At 40.2% G+C, this 18,906-nt stretch overlaps 1 protein-coding gene across 1 annotated transcript in view; it reads left to right on the plus strand.

The window, feature by feature from the left end:
• The window catches only part of nrxn2a (neurexin 2a), a gene marked incomplete at both ends in the record, with an annotated part of 86,806 nt that extends 70,152 nt beyond the window's left edge, over positions 1–16,654 (plus strand). The window contains 6 exons of the mRNA XM_083987395.1: positions 1,936–2,117; positions 8,084–8,255; positions 11,052–11,141; positions 12,471–12,799; positions 14,597–14,681; positions 15,849–16,654. Of these exons, the coding sequence (XP_083843521.1) occupies positions 1,936–2,117; positions 8,084–8,255; positions 11,052–11,141; positions 12,471–12,799; positions 14,597–14,681; positions 15,849–16,654 (1,664 nt within the window). The remainder of the gene's footprint in view (positions 1–1,935; positions 2,118–8,083; positions 8,256–11,051; positions 11,142–12,470; positions 12,800–14,596; positions 14,682–15,848) is intronic.
• Between the last annotated feature and the right edge of the window lie 2,252 nt (positions 16,655–18,906).

Here is an 18,906-nt window from a genome sequence, read left to right on the forward strand (position 1 = left end):
TCCCAGACATTAATTAAGATTGCCTTAGTAAGAAAAAAAATTGTTTGAAACAAACACTGTCATAGAAAGCCGCCCTTTTACGTGATTAAATTCAAAGTCAGTGCAAAGTGTTGTTTTTTTTAGGCCTTTGGAGACGGCATCCAACTAGCGGTTAGTTCCTGTCAATAACCAACCTGTGTGGTGAGTGCCCATTACGCCAAGCAGAAGAGTCCTCCACTCTTCGAACACGTCTGAAATTGAGGCTACAATTTAGTTTCAAGTGTTTCTCTGTGGCTCAATCACAAGATTTGAGCATTGAGAAATATAAAAACAACACTCAGTTTCAGGTGTTAAATCAAGACCAGAAGATCGTACTGTATCTGTGATATACTCTCAAAGATGAGAGTCTTTCCCATACCTATAACGTAAAGACACTTCTCTGTTCTCTGACCTGTTCACCTAAAACACTTGGATTTGACTGTTGAATTGCATGAATCATACAAAATGGATTATAGTTCTAACTTTAATGATCTCACACAAATGACAGAGTGTTTAAAAGGTGTATTTAATGAACAATCTGAGCTGTCTTGAGAGGTTAGAAATAAATCATGTCGTATCATGAAAAGGTGTCTGATTTGCCAGCTAATCAGCAAATGGATTTTAGCACAAGCCGGCGCGGCTTTTCTCAGGTGTTTCAGCGATTTCAGCAAGACTTGTAAATTATAAATCAACACCAATATGCTTCATTCATCTCAAGGAGACAGGAGTCTTTTTGAGTGCAGATGAATAACTTGCATGTTAAAAAATTTAACCAGACACTATACTGCTTTGCACCTGCTAGATTCTGTATGAGCGGGCGGATGAATTTTTATTTGGTTTAAATTAGCGGGGGGGGGGGGGTTTCACATTATTCACTTTCTTGTTCATATTTCATACTAAGTCGAATTGGACAGAAAAAGCTTAACATTATTATGCATGTAGGCATAATATATACTGTATAAATACAAAGAAAAAAGATCATAAATAGAATATAACCAGACAAGCGTGTGCATGTATCAGCAGTGCAGGGTCAAAACGTATAAACAAGTCTGGGCAGATGTTTGAAATAACTTCCTGTAAGAGCTGTAGATGATATCTGATGTAGAGATAAGATAAATCAGATGAATAGGCCACGCAAAAGACGATGAAAGCAAATAATCAATTTTTCATGTTCCAAAATATATATTAAATATATCTAAAAAGTCTGGGCTTGTCTCAGCTCTGAAAAACAGGTGACCGCCAAAGGTACAAAGTTTACGTTTACGATAAGAAAATCACTGGTGCTGCTCATGATGGATCATAATGTGAAGCCTGGATTTAAGTGAAATCATTGCTTGGCTGATCGATGGGAATTTTTATTGGTAATCCATACATCCATAGTGTTTGCAGTTGTGTGAGAGCCGCGTGGAGTCATGAACGTTGCAGATGCACCGCCATTAGTTTTCATCTGTGCATGTAAAGCTTCATCAAACTTTGTAAATTAGGCTGTTTAACTGTGATTTATGAGTGAAACAAACCTCTTTAATAAATCTTTCCTCCTTCTCTCCTGGTTTGAACCTCTCTCTATTTGCCATGTGTTTTTGAAAAATGAAAGATGGTGTGTTTGCGTGCGTGCGTGTGTGCAGAGCAGTGTGTTGTTGGAGGGGGTTGGGCTGGCTGTGGGTTGGTGAGAGGAGCAATCAAAAGCTCATCTTCATACTTGAGATGTCACTTTAAAAACTAAAAATAACAAATAATGGTAGATGTCCTTGAACACTGCAGTATCTCTAACTGAACACCAAATTATTACTTTAACACAAAAGACACGTTTAATCAGAAAATCACTGGAGCAAAGCTATGCAACGTTGTTTTTTTTTGTTTGTTTTCACCCTCAAGTGTCTGTCTCCTCATGTTTCTGCTCTCTGTCTCTGTTTTTAGCCGGGACCACTTACATCTTTGGGAAAGGAGGGGCTCTCATCACTTTCACCTGGGCCCCCAATGAGCGGCCAAGCACCCGAGCCGACCGGTTAGCCGTGGGCTTCAGCACCCAGCAGACGGACGCCATCTTGGTGCGAGTGGAAAGCACCCATGGGCTCGGAGACTATCTTCAGCTGCACATAGTAAGGACGGGAGAATAAGGCACAGATTATCTGAAACAGCACAAAGAGTGTTTCTTCTTATTGTGTTATTTGACGTAGTAACATGGAGCTGAAGAAGCATCAACAGTATGAGATTAAAAAAAGCAAAAATAAAGATAAGATTTTATAAAAGATCTCCTGGAAATCAGGACAGTGTGAAGTGGGCAGCTAACTGCAGCAGTGGAAATTAGTCCACTGTGTCTGGGAACACAAGATAACAAACTTGTAAATTATTTCTATTGTCTACATAAAGCCTAAGGAAATCAGTGAGCAACATTAATGAGTGATATTTTCCAGTGTTTGGAAGCAAGCTTCTAGTGGCTGACACTGAAACTTTGTTTTTTAGTTGTTTAAAAAGAAGGCGCACAACATCAAATCAAAAAGAGACACACATTTCTTCAACCGATATCTGGATGTCTGTACAGCAGGGGTTATTGTAATTGAAGCCATGGTGTCACACAAACATTGAAGTCGATGTTATATATCTGGATAAAACCGTTTGATCCAAAACAAGGAGAACAAGCGACATTTCTTTCTGCATATTTTATATTTATGAAGGCGCAAGCAAACAAGATCTTATTAGCAAAGAAAACACGTCTTGCTGCTATCGTGATTAAATGAAATGAAACAAAAGAGAAATAGATTATTATTGTCATCGTTTTTTTTTATGATTTACTGGCAATTGGCATATTAGCCAAAATCCTGACATAAAATAGGAATAAATAAATGATGGCTTAAGTATAAAATATTGATTTGTGTTTCTGTCAGTGGAGTCAAGTGACTCCTCGGCAGCTGCCAGCAACTGTGTGTTTTTCTGGAGGGAAATCAGCCTTTTTAGCATGTAGCCACAGGACAGATGTGCTGCGATGGAAACCAGAGGGGAGAGCTGTCAAACGTCTGCGAACGGTGTAATAATTAAAACCGCACCTGTTGTCAAAGCACAGGGGGGAAAAGGAATCGCGACTGCAGTTAGACTCTTATTAGGTTGCAACCTGCTACAAATGCCAGATTCGTCCTTCAAAGCGAATAATTTGAAGCTGTAAGATTGCAACAGGCCTGATTTTGAATTTTTCTGATCTACCGCTCTGATCTATCTCTAAATGTGTTTTGGGTAAATCTACTGAGAGGTATTGATGATTTATAATGAACCATGGATACTAATATCCAGAAATTACGTTCAAACAAAAAGCTAAGAAATATATAGGTGTGTTATCTAATATATAACAACCTGCCTGTGTTGAGCGTTTGACGATACTATACTGCACAGATCAGTCTCTCGATACGTTGGCCACCTGAAATCTTCTCCTGGACATATTTCAAAACTCATTTAAATAGTGTTTCCGTTTTTTTAAAGTGTGAAACTGACCTTGCCAGCCGTGGACTATTTCTAGTAAATGCAAAGAGTGCTGTCTGCGTGCGGAGCCAGCTGAAAAGATTTTTTTGCAGCCAAGTCCTTGTACCCTGACAGATTGCTTACTTTGACACCTTATTACTGCTCAGCGGAGGGGAATCAAACAGAGTTCACAGGGTGTTGAGGGTGTCTCTGTTTTTTTTTTTTTCCTATCTCTGTCTTTGCTTCATAATATCATACATTCTTGTTTTAGAGGGACCTTGGTCGCCAGTTCTTGTTATTTATTCATGTACATTATTAATTTCACATACAGTATTATCGCATTCTTTTTCCTTCCTCTGCTCGCCCGTTGAAGAAGAGGAAGACTGAGAAAACTAGGTGAAGACAGAGAGAAGCAGCACTCTGGTCAAAATAACACTGGCCACAGGGGATACTTGAAAATAGTAAAGGATATATGAGTTATATATGAGTTTTATGTGCTTCGGGGATTTGGGGGTTTTCAGATGAGGTGCCTTAGAACAGAATTCACCTCCTATAATCTTTCTTGGTGGTGACACTTTCTTTCCAGAACTACAATTTGATGAACAGTTTAAATTATGAAACGAAGGGGTCGAAACTCTTCCATAAGAAACACCTTAAAAGCCACAATAACTGTGGTATTAACAAAGCACTTCTGGAGCGTACATACACACATACACATATGACAGTTAGAGCAATCAAGATGTGACATTAGTCCACCACTAGATTTTGATCCACTGGTAATTTAGGAAAGATTAAAAGTGTTCACGTCTGCAAATGTAGCATTTGATTGTCAGAGCTTAAAACGCCTCATTAAAACAGCCATTTCTCCACACCCAGCTCCGTGCTGCATTAGAAGTGGTGACATGGTTAACTGAAACTGTACGGTTAAGTGAGGATCGTGCATCCACAAGCTTCAAAGACCAATTACCCCGTACAAAAGAAGCAAACCATATTCACGAGAGGGTACATTAGGGAGGCTAATGCTACTTTCAGATGGTCGTGTTTTTAATGAGTGACTAAGAGATGAAACAAAAACAGGAGACTCATTGTGCAAAATGATGACAATTAGAAAAGCTTAAGAAGTTCCTTGCTCCAAACCTAAGGATGTGAAGCTCTGAATTTGAACCTGAGTGAGTCCATAAGTTGATTTCTTATGCATTTTGATCATACACCAGCCGGGCCATTGATCTTAGATATGATGGACTCTTCAAATTGTTAAATGCGGTACAAACCTGATGATGTGTGTATGTGTGTGTGCACTTTTGTGACTAAATTTATTATAAAAGCTAATTAAAAAAGATGCCACAGAATGAGCTTTCACTGCAACAACAGGATATTTTTAGATGGAAAACATGCTGAGTTTGATGACAAGTCGAGATGCTCCTCATTCACATGGGAGTACAGGGATGATAAATGTCAGAATTCCCATAATGCTCGCTGCTGCCTCGCCGCCACAAAGGCTTCGGTCCAGAGGTATCCAACCGCCACAGACGGAGACAGTCGGCTGGTAACAAACAGAGACAGACAGACATGCAGGTCCTCTTAAAAGAATAATGATGTGTCCACTCTAAAGCTCTGTTTAAAAATGCATCCGGTGGCGTCTTATCATGGAAGAACTATCCAAGCTCAGGCCTTACGGGTTTTCTTTTTCACCCCATCAAAGATAACTCCTTACAGCAATAATATGTCTTTATAACAGTCAATCCCTTCCCTCTCAAATGAATTAGAGCGGGCAGCAGCTGAGATGACAATTGAGATCCCCCAGTGGGAACAGGGACTACAAGGACAGCAAGGTGGGGGACAGCGCAGCTTTCCATGATGCTCCGCCTGATTAGCTTTACATCCAAACATACAGACAGCCAGCTTCCTCTCACAATGAAAAAAACAAGGGAAAGAGCAAACTGGAAAGGCCAAGCTTTTGTTTACTAAAACTGTGGTGTAGCAGTGCTGCTTTGCCAGCTGTCACAAGGTGCTTCGGGGTTGTTTTGTAATTATGCTTGAAGACTGAGTTAGCAAAATAGCAGCAGCGCTTTTAGTTGAAGCTGTGTGAAGCCTCTGGCAGACTCTTCTGGCCTTGGAGATTTTAATTGTTGTCCAGAGGGCATGGACTGAATGTGACCTGAGGCCGCAGTGCCCTGTCGTTTCCGAATGAATACTCACCATTTTGCTTCTTGGGAAACACAATTAACCCATGGACCCCCGAACAGCTCTGCATCTAAGAAGGAATGTAAGAGATATTTCATACAGAGAATGTAAGCAATATAAATGATACACTGCCCGTCCAAAAAAAAAAAGTCACACATACTAATATTTCGTTGGACCAGCCTTTAGCTGTGGCATCATTTCGATAAACTTCTGCAATGTCATGACATTTATTTCCGTCCAGAGCTGCATTAATTTTTCAAGGATTCTCAACGGGGTTCAGGTCTGGACTCTGTGGTCACATTGGACCACATTTCTTCCTTGAAGATGATGGTTCCCCACTATCCTTTCAGTTTTTAATAATGCGTTGGACAGTTCTTAACCCAACTTTAGTAGTCTCAGCAATCTCCTTAGATGTTTTATTTGCTTGATGCATGCCAACAATTTGACCCTTCTGAAACAGATTAATATCTTTTCCACGACAACAGGATATGTCTTCCATTTAATAAATTAGACTGCATCAGTTAGGGTTAGATAAGTTGTTGCCAGCTGAAACATAGTAATCCATGCATTAATTATCCAATGGGAGGCTCTTACCTATTAGCTTAGTTAAATCCAAGGCAGTGTATATACCACTGTGATTATTTTTTTATAATAAATTGAAACGTAACTTGCTAGATCTCTAGCAACAAGGTCTGACACCCCGCTGGTTCCTACAACCTGCAGTACAACTGACTTTCATTAGCTCGGGCTCACAGCAAGCGAACTCTGTGAGTGAGTAGGTCTTTGTCATGAAGCAGTTTCATCTTCTTTTTGTCTTGTGTGAATTTGATTATCCAGCTGTACTTCATGCTGCATAAATGGGCCTCAAACAGTTTCCTTCTCCTGGGTTCATGACACCATTTAAGTGATTTGAATTAGGAAAGATAACAATCGGCCGAGCCACACACCTGCTGCTGACCTTCAACATGAAGCCTCTGTTTGGAGATAGAGCTATTTTACATGAAGGAAGTTGAAAGTTGATTTCACAAGCTTAAAATTATATTATTAATGGGACAGGGTCTCTGAGGACACTTAACGCTTCAGTATTTAACAAAACCATGTCAGCATGAATAATTATTTCAAATTCAAAAGGTTTCAAGAAGGATTTTACATATGATTAAAGGGTGAGAGCAAAGCTCTGAGACAGGTTTTTCATTACACAATAGCAGCCTCCATCAGGGCAAGAAAAGAAATATTTTTGTCTACACATTTGAATTTCTGTGAGTCAGTAAAGCAATACTGGTGATATGAGGAAAAATGGAGTGTAAGTATTATTACATGGCGCATGTGAAGGAGTGAGCTGTGGAGGCAGTGATGACAGTAAAGCCGAGAGAATCCAAATGCAGCGCAGGACCCAGTGTGAATAGATGTTTACATCGTGTCTGCAGGCCAGGCCAGTAAATACTGTGCGCGACGTGTGCCATGCAGGACCCGCAGTCTGCAGGATGTGATTTCAGTAAAACACCACACTACAGCCAGTTTCACTGTTTGCTTCCTCTCTGCGCTGGTCGGTGGCGTGATGCAGTCAACCAGCCGGTGGAGTTTGAAGCCGTTTGAATAAAAGCCAGTCAACTCTTCATGGTCAGAGACAAATGATATGAGAAGCTGCACAGCCTGAAAGCCTCTTATCGTCATCTTTATTATTATAATGGTAATGAAATTCTGTGTGTGTGCACATGCTCTTGCATCCTATACAACAGGTACATGCTGATTAATAATTTATCTGCCAGTTAAATGAGAACCAAAAAATGACATTGTAATCTGCTTTGCCACCCTTACTACACATACTGCTATGTTTTATATCTGCTGTCATAATTACTGACTACCTATTATTTGTTATTCATCACAGTTACAAAGGTTAGTGCAATATTAAAAGTAAAGTGTGAAATGCAGTCACTCCTGCGGAGTCATGTGCTGTTTCTCACAAACCGTTCTTATAACCACCACATTAGCATTTTGACCTTGTGTTGAGTTCATAATGAAGGCAGCAAATGTACAAAGGCCAGACAGGCACAGAGACCTCACCCCACACAGTTTGTTCGCGGCGTTTCTTATTAGTGCCACCCAAAGGCAGGCTTCAGAAGCAGCTTGGACCTTTGAGGGAGGTTGGCAGGAGCGAGAAAAAGCCGGCAGAGAGAAAAGTTGGTCAACCAAAACAGAAGCAGCAGGATTCTGTCAAGACTGATTCACATCAGGAAACCTTTTCCGGTTGTGAGTGGGGAGCGGTGATGGACCCTGAAGAAAGAACTAAACATACAGTACTGTCCCCATGTCACTAAAGATGTGTTTTTACCGGTTAAACAACGGCTCTGGCTCAACAACCCTTGAGATCGATGGAGATTCATTTTGTCCGCACGACAAATAATCATCTTTCATTGTCTTTCATCCACAGGATCAAGGAAAGATTGGTGTCATCTTCAATGTGGGCACAGATGACATCACCATCGACGAGCCCGCTGTCATAGTAAATGATGGCAAGTACCATGTTGTCCGCTTCACACGCAGCGGTGGCAATGCCACTCTCCAGGTGGACAACCATCCAGTCATTGAGCGTTATCCACCAGGTAAGACTGATGAGACAATGATTACTAGAGAGATGGCATGGAGCTTCTGCATTAGCTAGGGAGAATTTGCATGTCTGCCCATCAACTAAATCTTCAAATGTGCAGTTGTGAAAATGTACTATTTGCACACACACAAAAAAACACGAATCAGCTTGCCAGCTTAGTTGTTTCATCATTCTACATCCACACACACACACACACACAACTGGATATACTAAATAGCAAAAAAGCATATAATTATCCCAACTATATGCATTTGCCTCAAGCTGCAGAGGATATTAACAATGAAGTAATTTTCATCAGCCGTAGTTGTTTTTGTCGTCAGTTTGACAGACAGGACGGAAGGAAGATAATTTATCTTAACGTACCACTGCATCCATATATTTATATATAATTCATAATGAATAAACATTTAGATGTAATAATATAAATGTATATGACATCATTATTTATTCGTTGTTAATCTACCAACCTGTGGTCCAGGTCTACAGAGAGTGTTTGACTGACCAGGGGGAACATGTTGTTATTAACTGAGCTGATATATTTCTGTTGACATTAGTAATCCTACATACATTTACATTAATCCTCCCATTGGTGAACACCAACAGCACCATGTAAAGGTCAGCGTTTTTACAACAGATGGATGGATTTGGCAGCTAAATGATCTAATGCTCTATTATAACCACATGTGTGTGCTTTACATTTTAATTTGATGTCATAGTTTAGAATACTAAACATGCACATATAAACATTAATAACTGCACCATCTGCCCATCATTCCTCATCATTTGTTATTGTATTAACAATATATAGAGTTATCTATTTCATAACTGGAAGTTGTGCCATAGTTTTGGGGTTTTCTTTTTTTGGAAAATTCAAATACATTATTTTCATATTACATCCACGTCAGAGCAAAGACAAACAGACAAAAAGAAAAATCTACAAATCCACAGGGACAAGATGTGTCTTGCTATTTCAGAGAAAGTCTGTGAAAGTTTTAAAGCTCCACAGCCTATATGTAGCCTACAGTACATTTTCTATACTTATCCACTGAGTATTATAAAAAAGATGAAAAGAGAGAGCAGAGCCATACATAATGTGATCATGACATGCTGTACTTTAACCTGTTGTGAACCAGTCAACCAATTAACCTCGCTGAGAGCAGGTGCACCAGCTGCCACAGCAGGATGAAACCAGGACCTCTGTCTGTCTCCAGCTGCTGCTTGTAGCACACACACACACACACACACACACACACACACACACACACACACACACACACACACACACACACACACACACACACACACACACACACACACACACACACACACACACACACACACACACACACACACACTATAGTTGTACACAAGTAAAAGTAGTGTAATGGGGCGTCATATAGAAGTTGGTCTATGATGAAATAACTGATTGTCTGGCTTAAAAAAAAAGAAAAACAACAAACGACATAATGAATTGAGTCATAATATGCAGTACATTAGGTCTACTATTTGTGTTAAGTAAAAAGCTCTTCTAAGGCTCAATGAATATGAAGCTTCACTTATTCTTAAAACCTGCTGAATATTCAAGCTTACAGTAAAAACATAGTCAAGGTAAGCTTCACTTTAACTGTCAGGCTCTGTCGTGTACTGTGCCGCCTTTTCCATGTTGTGTGCTGTAATTTTAATCCTTTTTATTCATTCACACTATCCCATGTCCACATACATGGTTGATTTCAAACTCTCATTTACATTTTTATTCACATGTGCAGTAAACATGTCTATACCCAACACATGCAGTGGTTTATAGATAATGTCAACATGAATTTAAGAATTTAAACCCTTGTGGCTGATGATTGATGGATCAGTGTTAGACTGAATGAATGAAGAGTTTTCATGGCACTGATATTTACTGGCGTCTGCTATCCTCCAGAGACTGACAGTGTATGCTGTTGAAGTTTGTATCATGTACTTCCTGTTGTACTTTTCATTGGATAAATGACTCCTCTGTGTTTGCATGTGTTAAATAATGAGCTGAAGTCCTGTCCCACTTGAGAGCAGCTTTTGTCCTATTAGCCCTGATTCCACAATGTAGTTTTGCATGAAAAGATTTATTCATGCATTTTTCCAAAAACACAAATATACCATATTAACACAAATATTTGTGTAAGAGCTACGAACATAACAATGTTTTTAATTCAACAACTGCAGCTCCCATTACTCTTTGATATGAACCTGTTGTTAATATCTCATAGGAGTTGTAGTAAAAACACACGACATACAGTACAGTAGCCTATCATGCAGTCAATAACCTACAGTACATTGTGGAACAGATGTGTGTTAAGACACCAGCTGCTGCTTTAACTAAAATACATGTACAACTGTCTAAATGCAATGATTATTTTCCTCATTGTTTGTGTTGCAGTGCCTATGTTTTTGTGTGTTTTTCTTTTAAATATTTACCTGAATTAACCTGTTTTATCTAGTACATAAAATTATTTTACATTTTACTGTAATTGGTATTTAAGGGATGATTATGCTTTGCTTAAAAATAGCTAAATAACTCTAACTAGTGTAGCAGATTATAAATAGCCTAAACGTTACTCTAATTAGTATTAACGCTGTTACTCGTAATAACTAGATAACACTACATAAAGCACAAGTTTCTTTTAACTCAAAAGTGGGTTAAAATTGATAACTTGTTAAACCTGTTAGCCTTTATAACTCTGTTTCTAACCATGTGATCTTTCAGCTTGCAGACTTTAACCTTTAATCTGTCTCTCCAAATTCTTTGAAGGACACTATGATAATGAACGACTGGCTATTGCTAGACAAAGAATCCCATACAGACTTGGTCGGGTAGTTGACGAGTGGCTACTCGATAAAGGTAAAAATTAATTAATTGATTAATTAACCCTTGAAATAACTAGTAAATAACCTTCCCCCCCTGAGAGGTGCAGTGCCAGAAGACAAGGGTGACAAGGATCAAGTTACCCAGATGTATACCTATAACTATTTTAATTGGAACTTCTATTGGCTGAAGTGAATTTTGATGACCACAATTTAAGTTTCAAGTGGACTTCAAAATAAGTGTCAAAGCAAAGGGGTATACCATATTCCCATTCAATCTTTGTCATCCTTACCCCTTGTGGAAAAGCTGCACCTTAACAAAGATTTTAAACCGATTTACTAAAAACACATAACCTTTGTCTAACCCTCTATCGTCCCTCTTAACCACTGTGTGTAATTAGATGCTGTGTGTAATTATTTCTCATAAAACGATCATTAAAATGCTGTGTAACGTTAATTTAACACCAGTGAAACTAACCTGTGCCATAAGTTCTCGCTCCTCCTAAACTGAATATTTTTAACCCCAATACCTTGTTGTTCCCTGTTACCTTGCATTGCCCTACCTTGTTGCTCCACAACAACCACATCAGACGCCCAAGCTGAAAGTTTTCTGCTGTGACAAAACAGCCCTGACAGGCTGTTTAAGTGGATCACTGTTTGCATCCATTAACTTTGCTAATAAGTATTCTCCCGAGATGGGCCCATTACTGCAGTCCTCCTCCTCTGATGTAACACTGCTTATCAGTGAAGCTGTTGACAATAGCGCTGTTGGATATCATTGCCCCTTTAAGGAGGGTGAAACAATAAGACTAGGGGGAACCTGGAGCAGAGCATGTTTTAATGACCTAATGGCTGATAACGTCAGAGGAGAGAGAGAGTGGGCTGTTTAGCTTTTATCGTCCTGTAGCTATACACAGTCTGAAGTATAGGTTAAGACTGCCATTTTAATAATTTGCCCATCTCTGTAAAAAAAAGAAGTTATAAGATACGCATCCTTGCACCATCTAGTCAGAGATAAATAAAAACATCTGGCACTTTTTCCCCACAGACTTGGTGATAATTCAAAATGACTGTATCTGTCCTCTCAAAACATTTAAATAGGCACTTAAATAGACTCTAAGCCTCCTCTGATGATTGTAACCTGCATGTGTAAAGTCGAAATTATAAACTTGCTGCTAATTAACATTGCCTTTCTAAAGCTAACATCTAAATCGAGTTTTTAAATAAATTATCAACGACTAATCACTAAAGTCCACCTGGTTCAAATGATGATCCTGTGTCCTGCCGTGTGACTTCTCTGCGTCTGCTCCATCACTCTCTCCCTTTTTCCGCCTTCCTCTTTCTCCATGTCTCTGTCTGACTTCAGGGAGACAGTTGACCATCTTTAACAGCCAGGCAGCCATTAAAATTGGCGGTCAGGACAAGGGTCGGCCGTTCCAGGGTCAGATCTCGGGGCTGTATTACAACGGTCTCCAGGTGCTCAAACTGGCGGCGGAAAACGATCCCAGCGTGCAGGTGGAGGGGAACCTGCGCCTGGTCGGGGACTCGCTCTCCGTCCTGACCACGGACACCACCTCCGCCACCCCGCTGGCAGTGTCCGACATGTCCACCACCATCATGGAGACCACCACCACTATGGCCACCACCACCACCCGCAGGCAGCGCTCGCCCAGCCTGAGGGAGAGCATCTCAAAGGTCAGAGGACGGGAAACAGGTTGTTAATGCGTTTGTAGAGAGAGAACGGCTTCACAGTACAGAGAGTTAAAGAGACTCATGTGCTTCTTTATAGATGCAAATATGGGTAATGATGAATAATAAGAGAGAGAATTAAGAATAAGGAGCATTTTTCACAGAAATACATCTACACTGCATTTTATTAAGTGGTGTTCCATTAAATGACATGCATTTATTCTTATTTACAGCAGTTTATTGCAGTGTACACTGATTGCGTGTTTATGATGGTCTCAAGCGATATTCATCTTTTATTTATGAGTTCATGCATCATTCTCCTCAAACATCCAAAATTGTGATTAGCCTACTGAATCAAAACTGAATGCTGCCTGCGTTCAAAATTTTTTATGTGTAACGTACGTGTGATTTATTTCAACCCTGGGACTGAGCAAAGGAGGAGACTGAAAGTGGTGGGTTAGGGTACACATTTTTCTGTGCAGGTGTAAAACATGTGGCACAACGTCCTACTGTGTAAATAAGGAAACACAATCACATCTGGTTCCTTAGCTCTTTACATGGCACTTAAATTTTGTGAAATCAAACCCTATAGGTCTCTCATTGAAATAACAAAAACACTTGAATTGGCTTCTTTCTCTGCTTTTGAATATTTTTCAGACTTGACGAGCAGAGTCTCAAAGGACGATGAGCTGTGTATGTGGTGCAGGGGTTGAACAAACACTATTTTATTGATAATGAAGACAGAAGTTGGTGTTAAAGTTTGAAATAAAAATGCACCATGAATCTCAAGCAGTAAAAAATAAATAAAAAATAAAAAACACACACACACACACACACTGGGTATGAAACAGCAGTCTACATGACACACCGACTGTATAGAAGAAACTGAGAGTCACAGGAGACTGAGAGGATTTGGTCGTGTTCACGGTGTGTTACCTCTGGTTTGGTCCCACACGTGTGATTTTGAATTCGTGACTGAATTCATTTTTGGATGCAATAGGATTCCTAGCTACCTCTGAAGTAGCACAGCTGTGGGGGGAAAAAAAGATGGGTTTTTTTACTGGAGAAGAGATTTTTACTCAGAGCCGTCACAATATGTACTGCATTCATCCAGACTGGTGAGCTTTACCAACCACCATTATATGTGAGGTGATTTTAATCCAAATGCAGCAAACCTGCCAAATTGGAAGGATTTCAGCAGTACTCTGAGTCCCGAGGTTTCAAAGAAAAGCCCTGCCTTTCCTAATGAAAATACAGAGAGCATTTTTCATTACATCCCTCTTGTCCAGATTCCCTGAAATTGGCTTCTCTGTATTTTCAATTTAACCAAGTAGACCATTAGTTTACCGTCTACTCTTCTCTTCACTAAGGTATTTTGAGTCACTATGCCTGATGTTGCATGTCAGAATTGTTTTGTTTTTTTTACACAATTCTACGATTTAATATAAAAGAATTGGGTAAAAAGTACCGTAGGTTATATAGCATTACATATAAACATGAACACCATTAGGCCACTGAGGATTTACTGCTCCGACTTTGTCTTTAACCACATAAAGTGAGCCACAGGGATAAACGATGAAAAAAAAAACCTGCATATAGGCACATTTTGGATTTGTAGTCTGTTGCCCCGAGCCAAAACACTAAAGTCATGACAGTGCTGCAGCTTTTCCTCAAATGGCAGACACACAGTCAGCCAGCAAATGTTCATGAAAAGAAAAGAGAAGAAAAGTGAGACCAAATTGAGATGATGGGAAAGTGTTCCCTGTCATTAAAAACAACACATTTTCTCTATTTTCCTTTCAGCCGCAGAACTCTGATGATATTTTGGTGGCGTCGGCTGAGTGTCCGAGCGACGACGAGGACCTGGAAGAGTGTGAACCGGGGACAGGTGGGTGAGCCAGGGCAAAGAGGAACAAATACAGCTCTTATCCAACCACTGCTAATGATACTCTTAACTCAAAATTGTCGATATAAACGCTCTGACTTCAGGCAGCCGTCATTGTTGTGACAATTCCTTTCTCAATTCTCCATTTCCAGTTTTATGTTACCTACTGCAGCTGTCACACACTCATTTATTCTGGGGCTCCGTCAAACAGCTGTCCCTTATTTGGATGGTTGTTACAGACTCTGCTAAGTGTCAATTCAACCTGTATGAGCCTCTGAGTCATGTCTGTAACTCACCAAATTGGATGGGAGAAAATCTTAATGAAGTGCAGTGTGGTCATTAAGAGCGGATGACAGGAGACAGCGGATCAGACAAGCTGTGGACCTTAAGAAGGAGGCTGCCCTTATTATGGGCGCCTCAATTATTAATACGACCTTATCAGAATGGCTTGTTGTTGACTGACCATGGCAAAGTGTGTCTCAAATAATGATGGAAGTCAACCTAATGGATATAAATAACCTAACTCTGTAGGCTGAGATATTTTTCTATAACAAGGAGACCTTCTCACCTCAGAGTCTGATCAAAGTAAAGGATCAGTGCATCAGTGCAGAGCTGAGATAAAATAAATAAAAAGGCTTATTTGGTGAGGAATCTATGTCCAAGCGGTAATTAGACACACTGGTTTCTTTCAGAGAGCTCAATTTTCCATGTTTGATTCTTAAATTAAATAACCTGCCTGTGATCTCTCTTGTCACCCCTGAACCCCTGCCTACAGATGTGCATGGCAATTTAATTTACTGTTCTTTTGTGTGTTATGTGCTCTGTCTTTTATACTGTATATGCTCTTCATTCAGCTGCCGCCTTTCATGGGTCACCTTGTGTGTTTGTGTCTACATGTGAGCTCTTCTATGTTTTTTGGGTTATTATTTTTTTCGCTTTATCTTATTATATTTTTATTAAATGACGACTTCAAATCTTCACAATGTAAATAAGCTGGCATTGAAGTAATCATTATACAATGTGCGATCACTATTAGTTGAATTCCTCGTTTATAACCTATATAATGAGCAGATTGTGGCTTCAGTTTAATGAGCACAACTGCTCAGCTACAACTTTAGTTTTTACGCTGTTCTAATTTAGGATCCCCTACCTTTTCTGTTTCCTTTCTAGGAGGTGAATTAGTGTTGCCTATTATAACAGTGGATTCCCTTGAGCCCCCATCCATCGCCACCCGTTACCCCGTCATCCCTCCTCCTCCCACCCTCCTATCCCCACTCGAAACCACCAAAGAGTCCCTAATACTCCCCCCTCACCCTTCCTGCCCCCCGGACCAGGAGGACTGTGGTGACCCTGTGGAGGTCTCGGCCTTCGGCTCTGGGGAGATGACGGAATCGGATGACGAGGACTTTTACAATAAAAACTCCCCCATGGTCACTGACAGGACAGTCCTTCCTCCACCTCCCGCTGCTGCTGGTGATGGTGGAGTCCAGAAACCCCGCCCCCTACCTCCTTATGTTCCCACCACCAACCCTGACCAGCTCCACATCCCCGCAGGCAAAATGAACACCCGTGACCAGGTGCTTCTGCCCCCTGCTCCTCCATCCTCCCGAAACACACCAGGACTAACTTACCCCCCCAATTTTCCCCATGTGCCCACAGCCAACCCCACAGCCTCTGATGAAAAGAGCCAACCCGGCGCCGTGGAGGTGATCAGGGAGTCCAGCAGCACCACGGGGATGGTGGTTGGTATCGTGGCTGCTGCTGCTCTCTGCATTCTTATCCTCCTCTATGCCATGTACAAGTACCGCAACCGGGACGAGGGCTCCTACCAGACAGACCAGAGCCACAGTTTTGCCAACAATTCCACTGTGGAGGGCAACGGAGCAGTGGTCAAAGACAAAAGCACAGCAACGGCCTCTGTGGCCAAGGCAATCACAAAGGGCAAAAAGAACAAAGACAAAGAATACTACGTCTGAGGACGCAGAGGGAGAGTAGGCGAGTTCGGACTGAGACAAGAGGATGAGAGAGAGAATGCTTTCGTTTCGCTCCCTATTTTGTCAGGTCGACCATCAGTGAAATTTCACAGGCCACAGAAAACAACTGCACAGAGCAACTGTATCTTTCTTTTGACAGGTGCATTTTTCAAGTCAAGTCAAGGTCGCCCAGCTCCTATTAGTGATGAAATCTTCATCTATATGACACAAGATCTGACTCATCCTCTGTGTCACAACGTGCGCTGCATTCACCGATTCTTTGTTAGTGTATCGCTTTTTTTTAAATGTTTTTAAGAAGCTGGAGGAAACATATCCACTTTGGCTTTGTATATAGCATGGATATGGTACAGTGAAGAAAGTGCTGAGAACATCCGGACAGATCTGCCTAAATGTTTTCTTTGTACTTCTTTGTAATGCTCTATCTCAAGTCTCAATGTCCCCATCATGATATATGAGCCAGAACAGGCCAGTTATTGAATTTTTACGGTAGATGAGCAGAGAGCACCCCAGTAATTCTGACTGCAGTCAAAACGAAAGCCTTTATTTGGGTAAGACATCATCTCTGCGGCGTCCATGTTATGTTATGTGGTTTTAAAACTCCCCAGTCACTCTGCCTGGAGTGCATGAGAGATGGTATTATGTTGCTGGTGCAGTGTCATAAATGAAACATTATGTTTTGCTCTCTGGTGAAAAATAAATCAAATTTAAAGTGGTTATTAAATCACTCGACATATTCCTGCCAGTGAACCTTATAGTATGATGAATCAGAAGACACATTATTTATGTGAGACATCACATTCAGTGTGCCATGCCATTCCAAGTAGGAATAATTGTGAACAAGTCAGTCTACTCCAGTGAAGGTATTTCTCTGTAAACATTGCTTGTATGTACATATAGAGGTTAGCAGATCGAAAAAGCCTTGTGTCCACAAGGGAACGGGGATAAAGAAGATTCAACGCCTGAGACGCTCGCCCCCCGCCCCGCCCCCCTTCTGCCAGCTTTCACAACAACGTCCAAACCACTACAACCCAAACGTCACAGGAATCACATTTGAGGAAGTTTCTCTGATTCCTTCTTGGAAAAAGGGAGAATCAACCCAAAACTGTCATGGGATAATTCAAAAGCACACAGAAAATGTAAACATATCTTTGAGACATAAATATTCCTTGTAAAGCAGCCAAACATGTATTGTTTTTTTTTATCAGTTACTAAAAGACTATTCTATGAGATGACTAATTGAAGGTTTGTGAATTGTATTGATATTTCTCTGATATTTCGATGTATCTTGTTGCCACTCCTCTTAACACATTACATTTTAGATTGCCTTTTACTTCAATCCAGAGAAAAAGCACACTTTCCTCTGATAGCTGCAAATATCATTTGTTTTTTTCTTTTGATTTTTTTGTTAGTTTATTTTTGTTGCATTATTTACAGTTCAGATTATGCAGAGAAAACACAAGAATGGAACAAACAAATGTTTTGTTGCATTGTGCATTTTATATGTGCTGAATCTGTTACTCAATGGATCTGATAATATAAAGCCATTTTCTCTGTTGAGTTACGTCTACATTTACTTATTCATGCTGTGATTTCCAGGTTTTTTTTTTATGAAAGTGCCATTCAACGTGAGCTGCTCAGCACTCAGAAAATATTCCATTCCTCACTCATTGCTATTGTATAGTGTTCATGTGAAATGGATCTTAATATGTGTACAGAACGTGGATAAAGATGAAAATACACTTGATTATATACTTTGTACACACCTGTGTTGTGCGTTGCTTTTTGTAGATTCATAAACAAAATGCGCTTTTTATGAATGGACATTATGTTTCTGTGTTAGGCAAATTCAGACTGATGTGAATTAGCTAACAATTATGGCATAAATCAGGTTATATTATGTGAAACACAAGTGACCCTCTCCTAGCTACAAATGTTCAAACATTAATGTAGTGTACTGACTGTATTAACCCGTCTACTGGTGGGAGTTGTGAATCTGTTGGGATCAAAGAAACACAGTGAATTCGCAATGATGTAATTTTACAAAGGTCACATTTTGCTAACAAGATAAGCTAACACGTTTAATGTGAAGAAGCAGCATTTCATACAAATTGCAGGTCATGGTATGTTTTAAAAATGTGTCTTACACTTGAGTTTCATCATCTACACGCTCTCTCTCTCTCACTCTCTCTCTCTATTGGGCATTGCACAGGCCTGGTGTGTTAGTAATGCCTGGA

The sequence above is a fragment of the Trachurus trachurus genome (genome assembly GCF_905171665.1).
Source record: "Trachurus trachurus genome assembly, chromosome: 14".
In the NCBI taxonomy this organism is placed as follows: domain Eukaryota; kingdom Metazoa; phylum Chordata; class Actinopteri; order Carangiformes; family Carangidae; genus Trachurus; species Trachurus trachurus.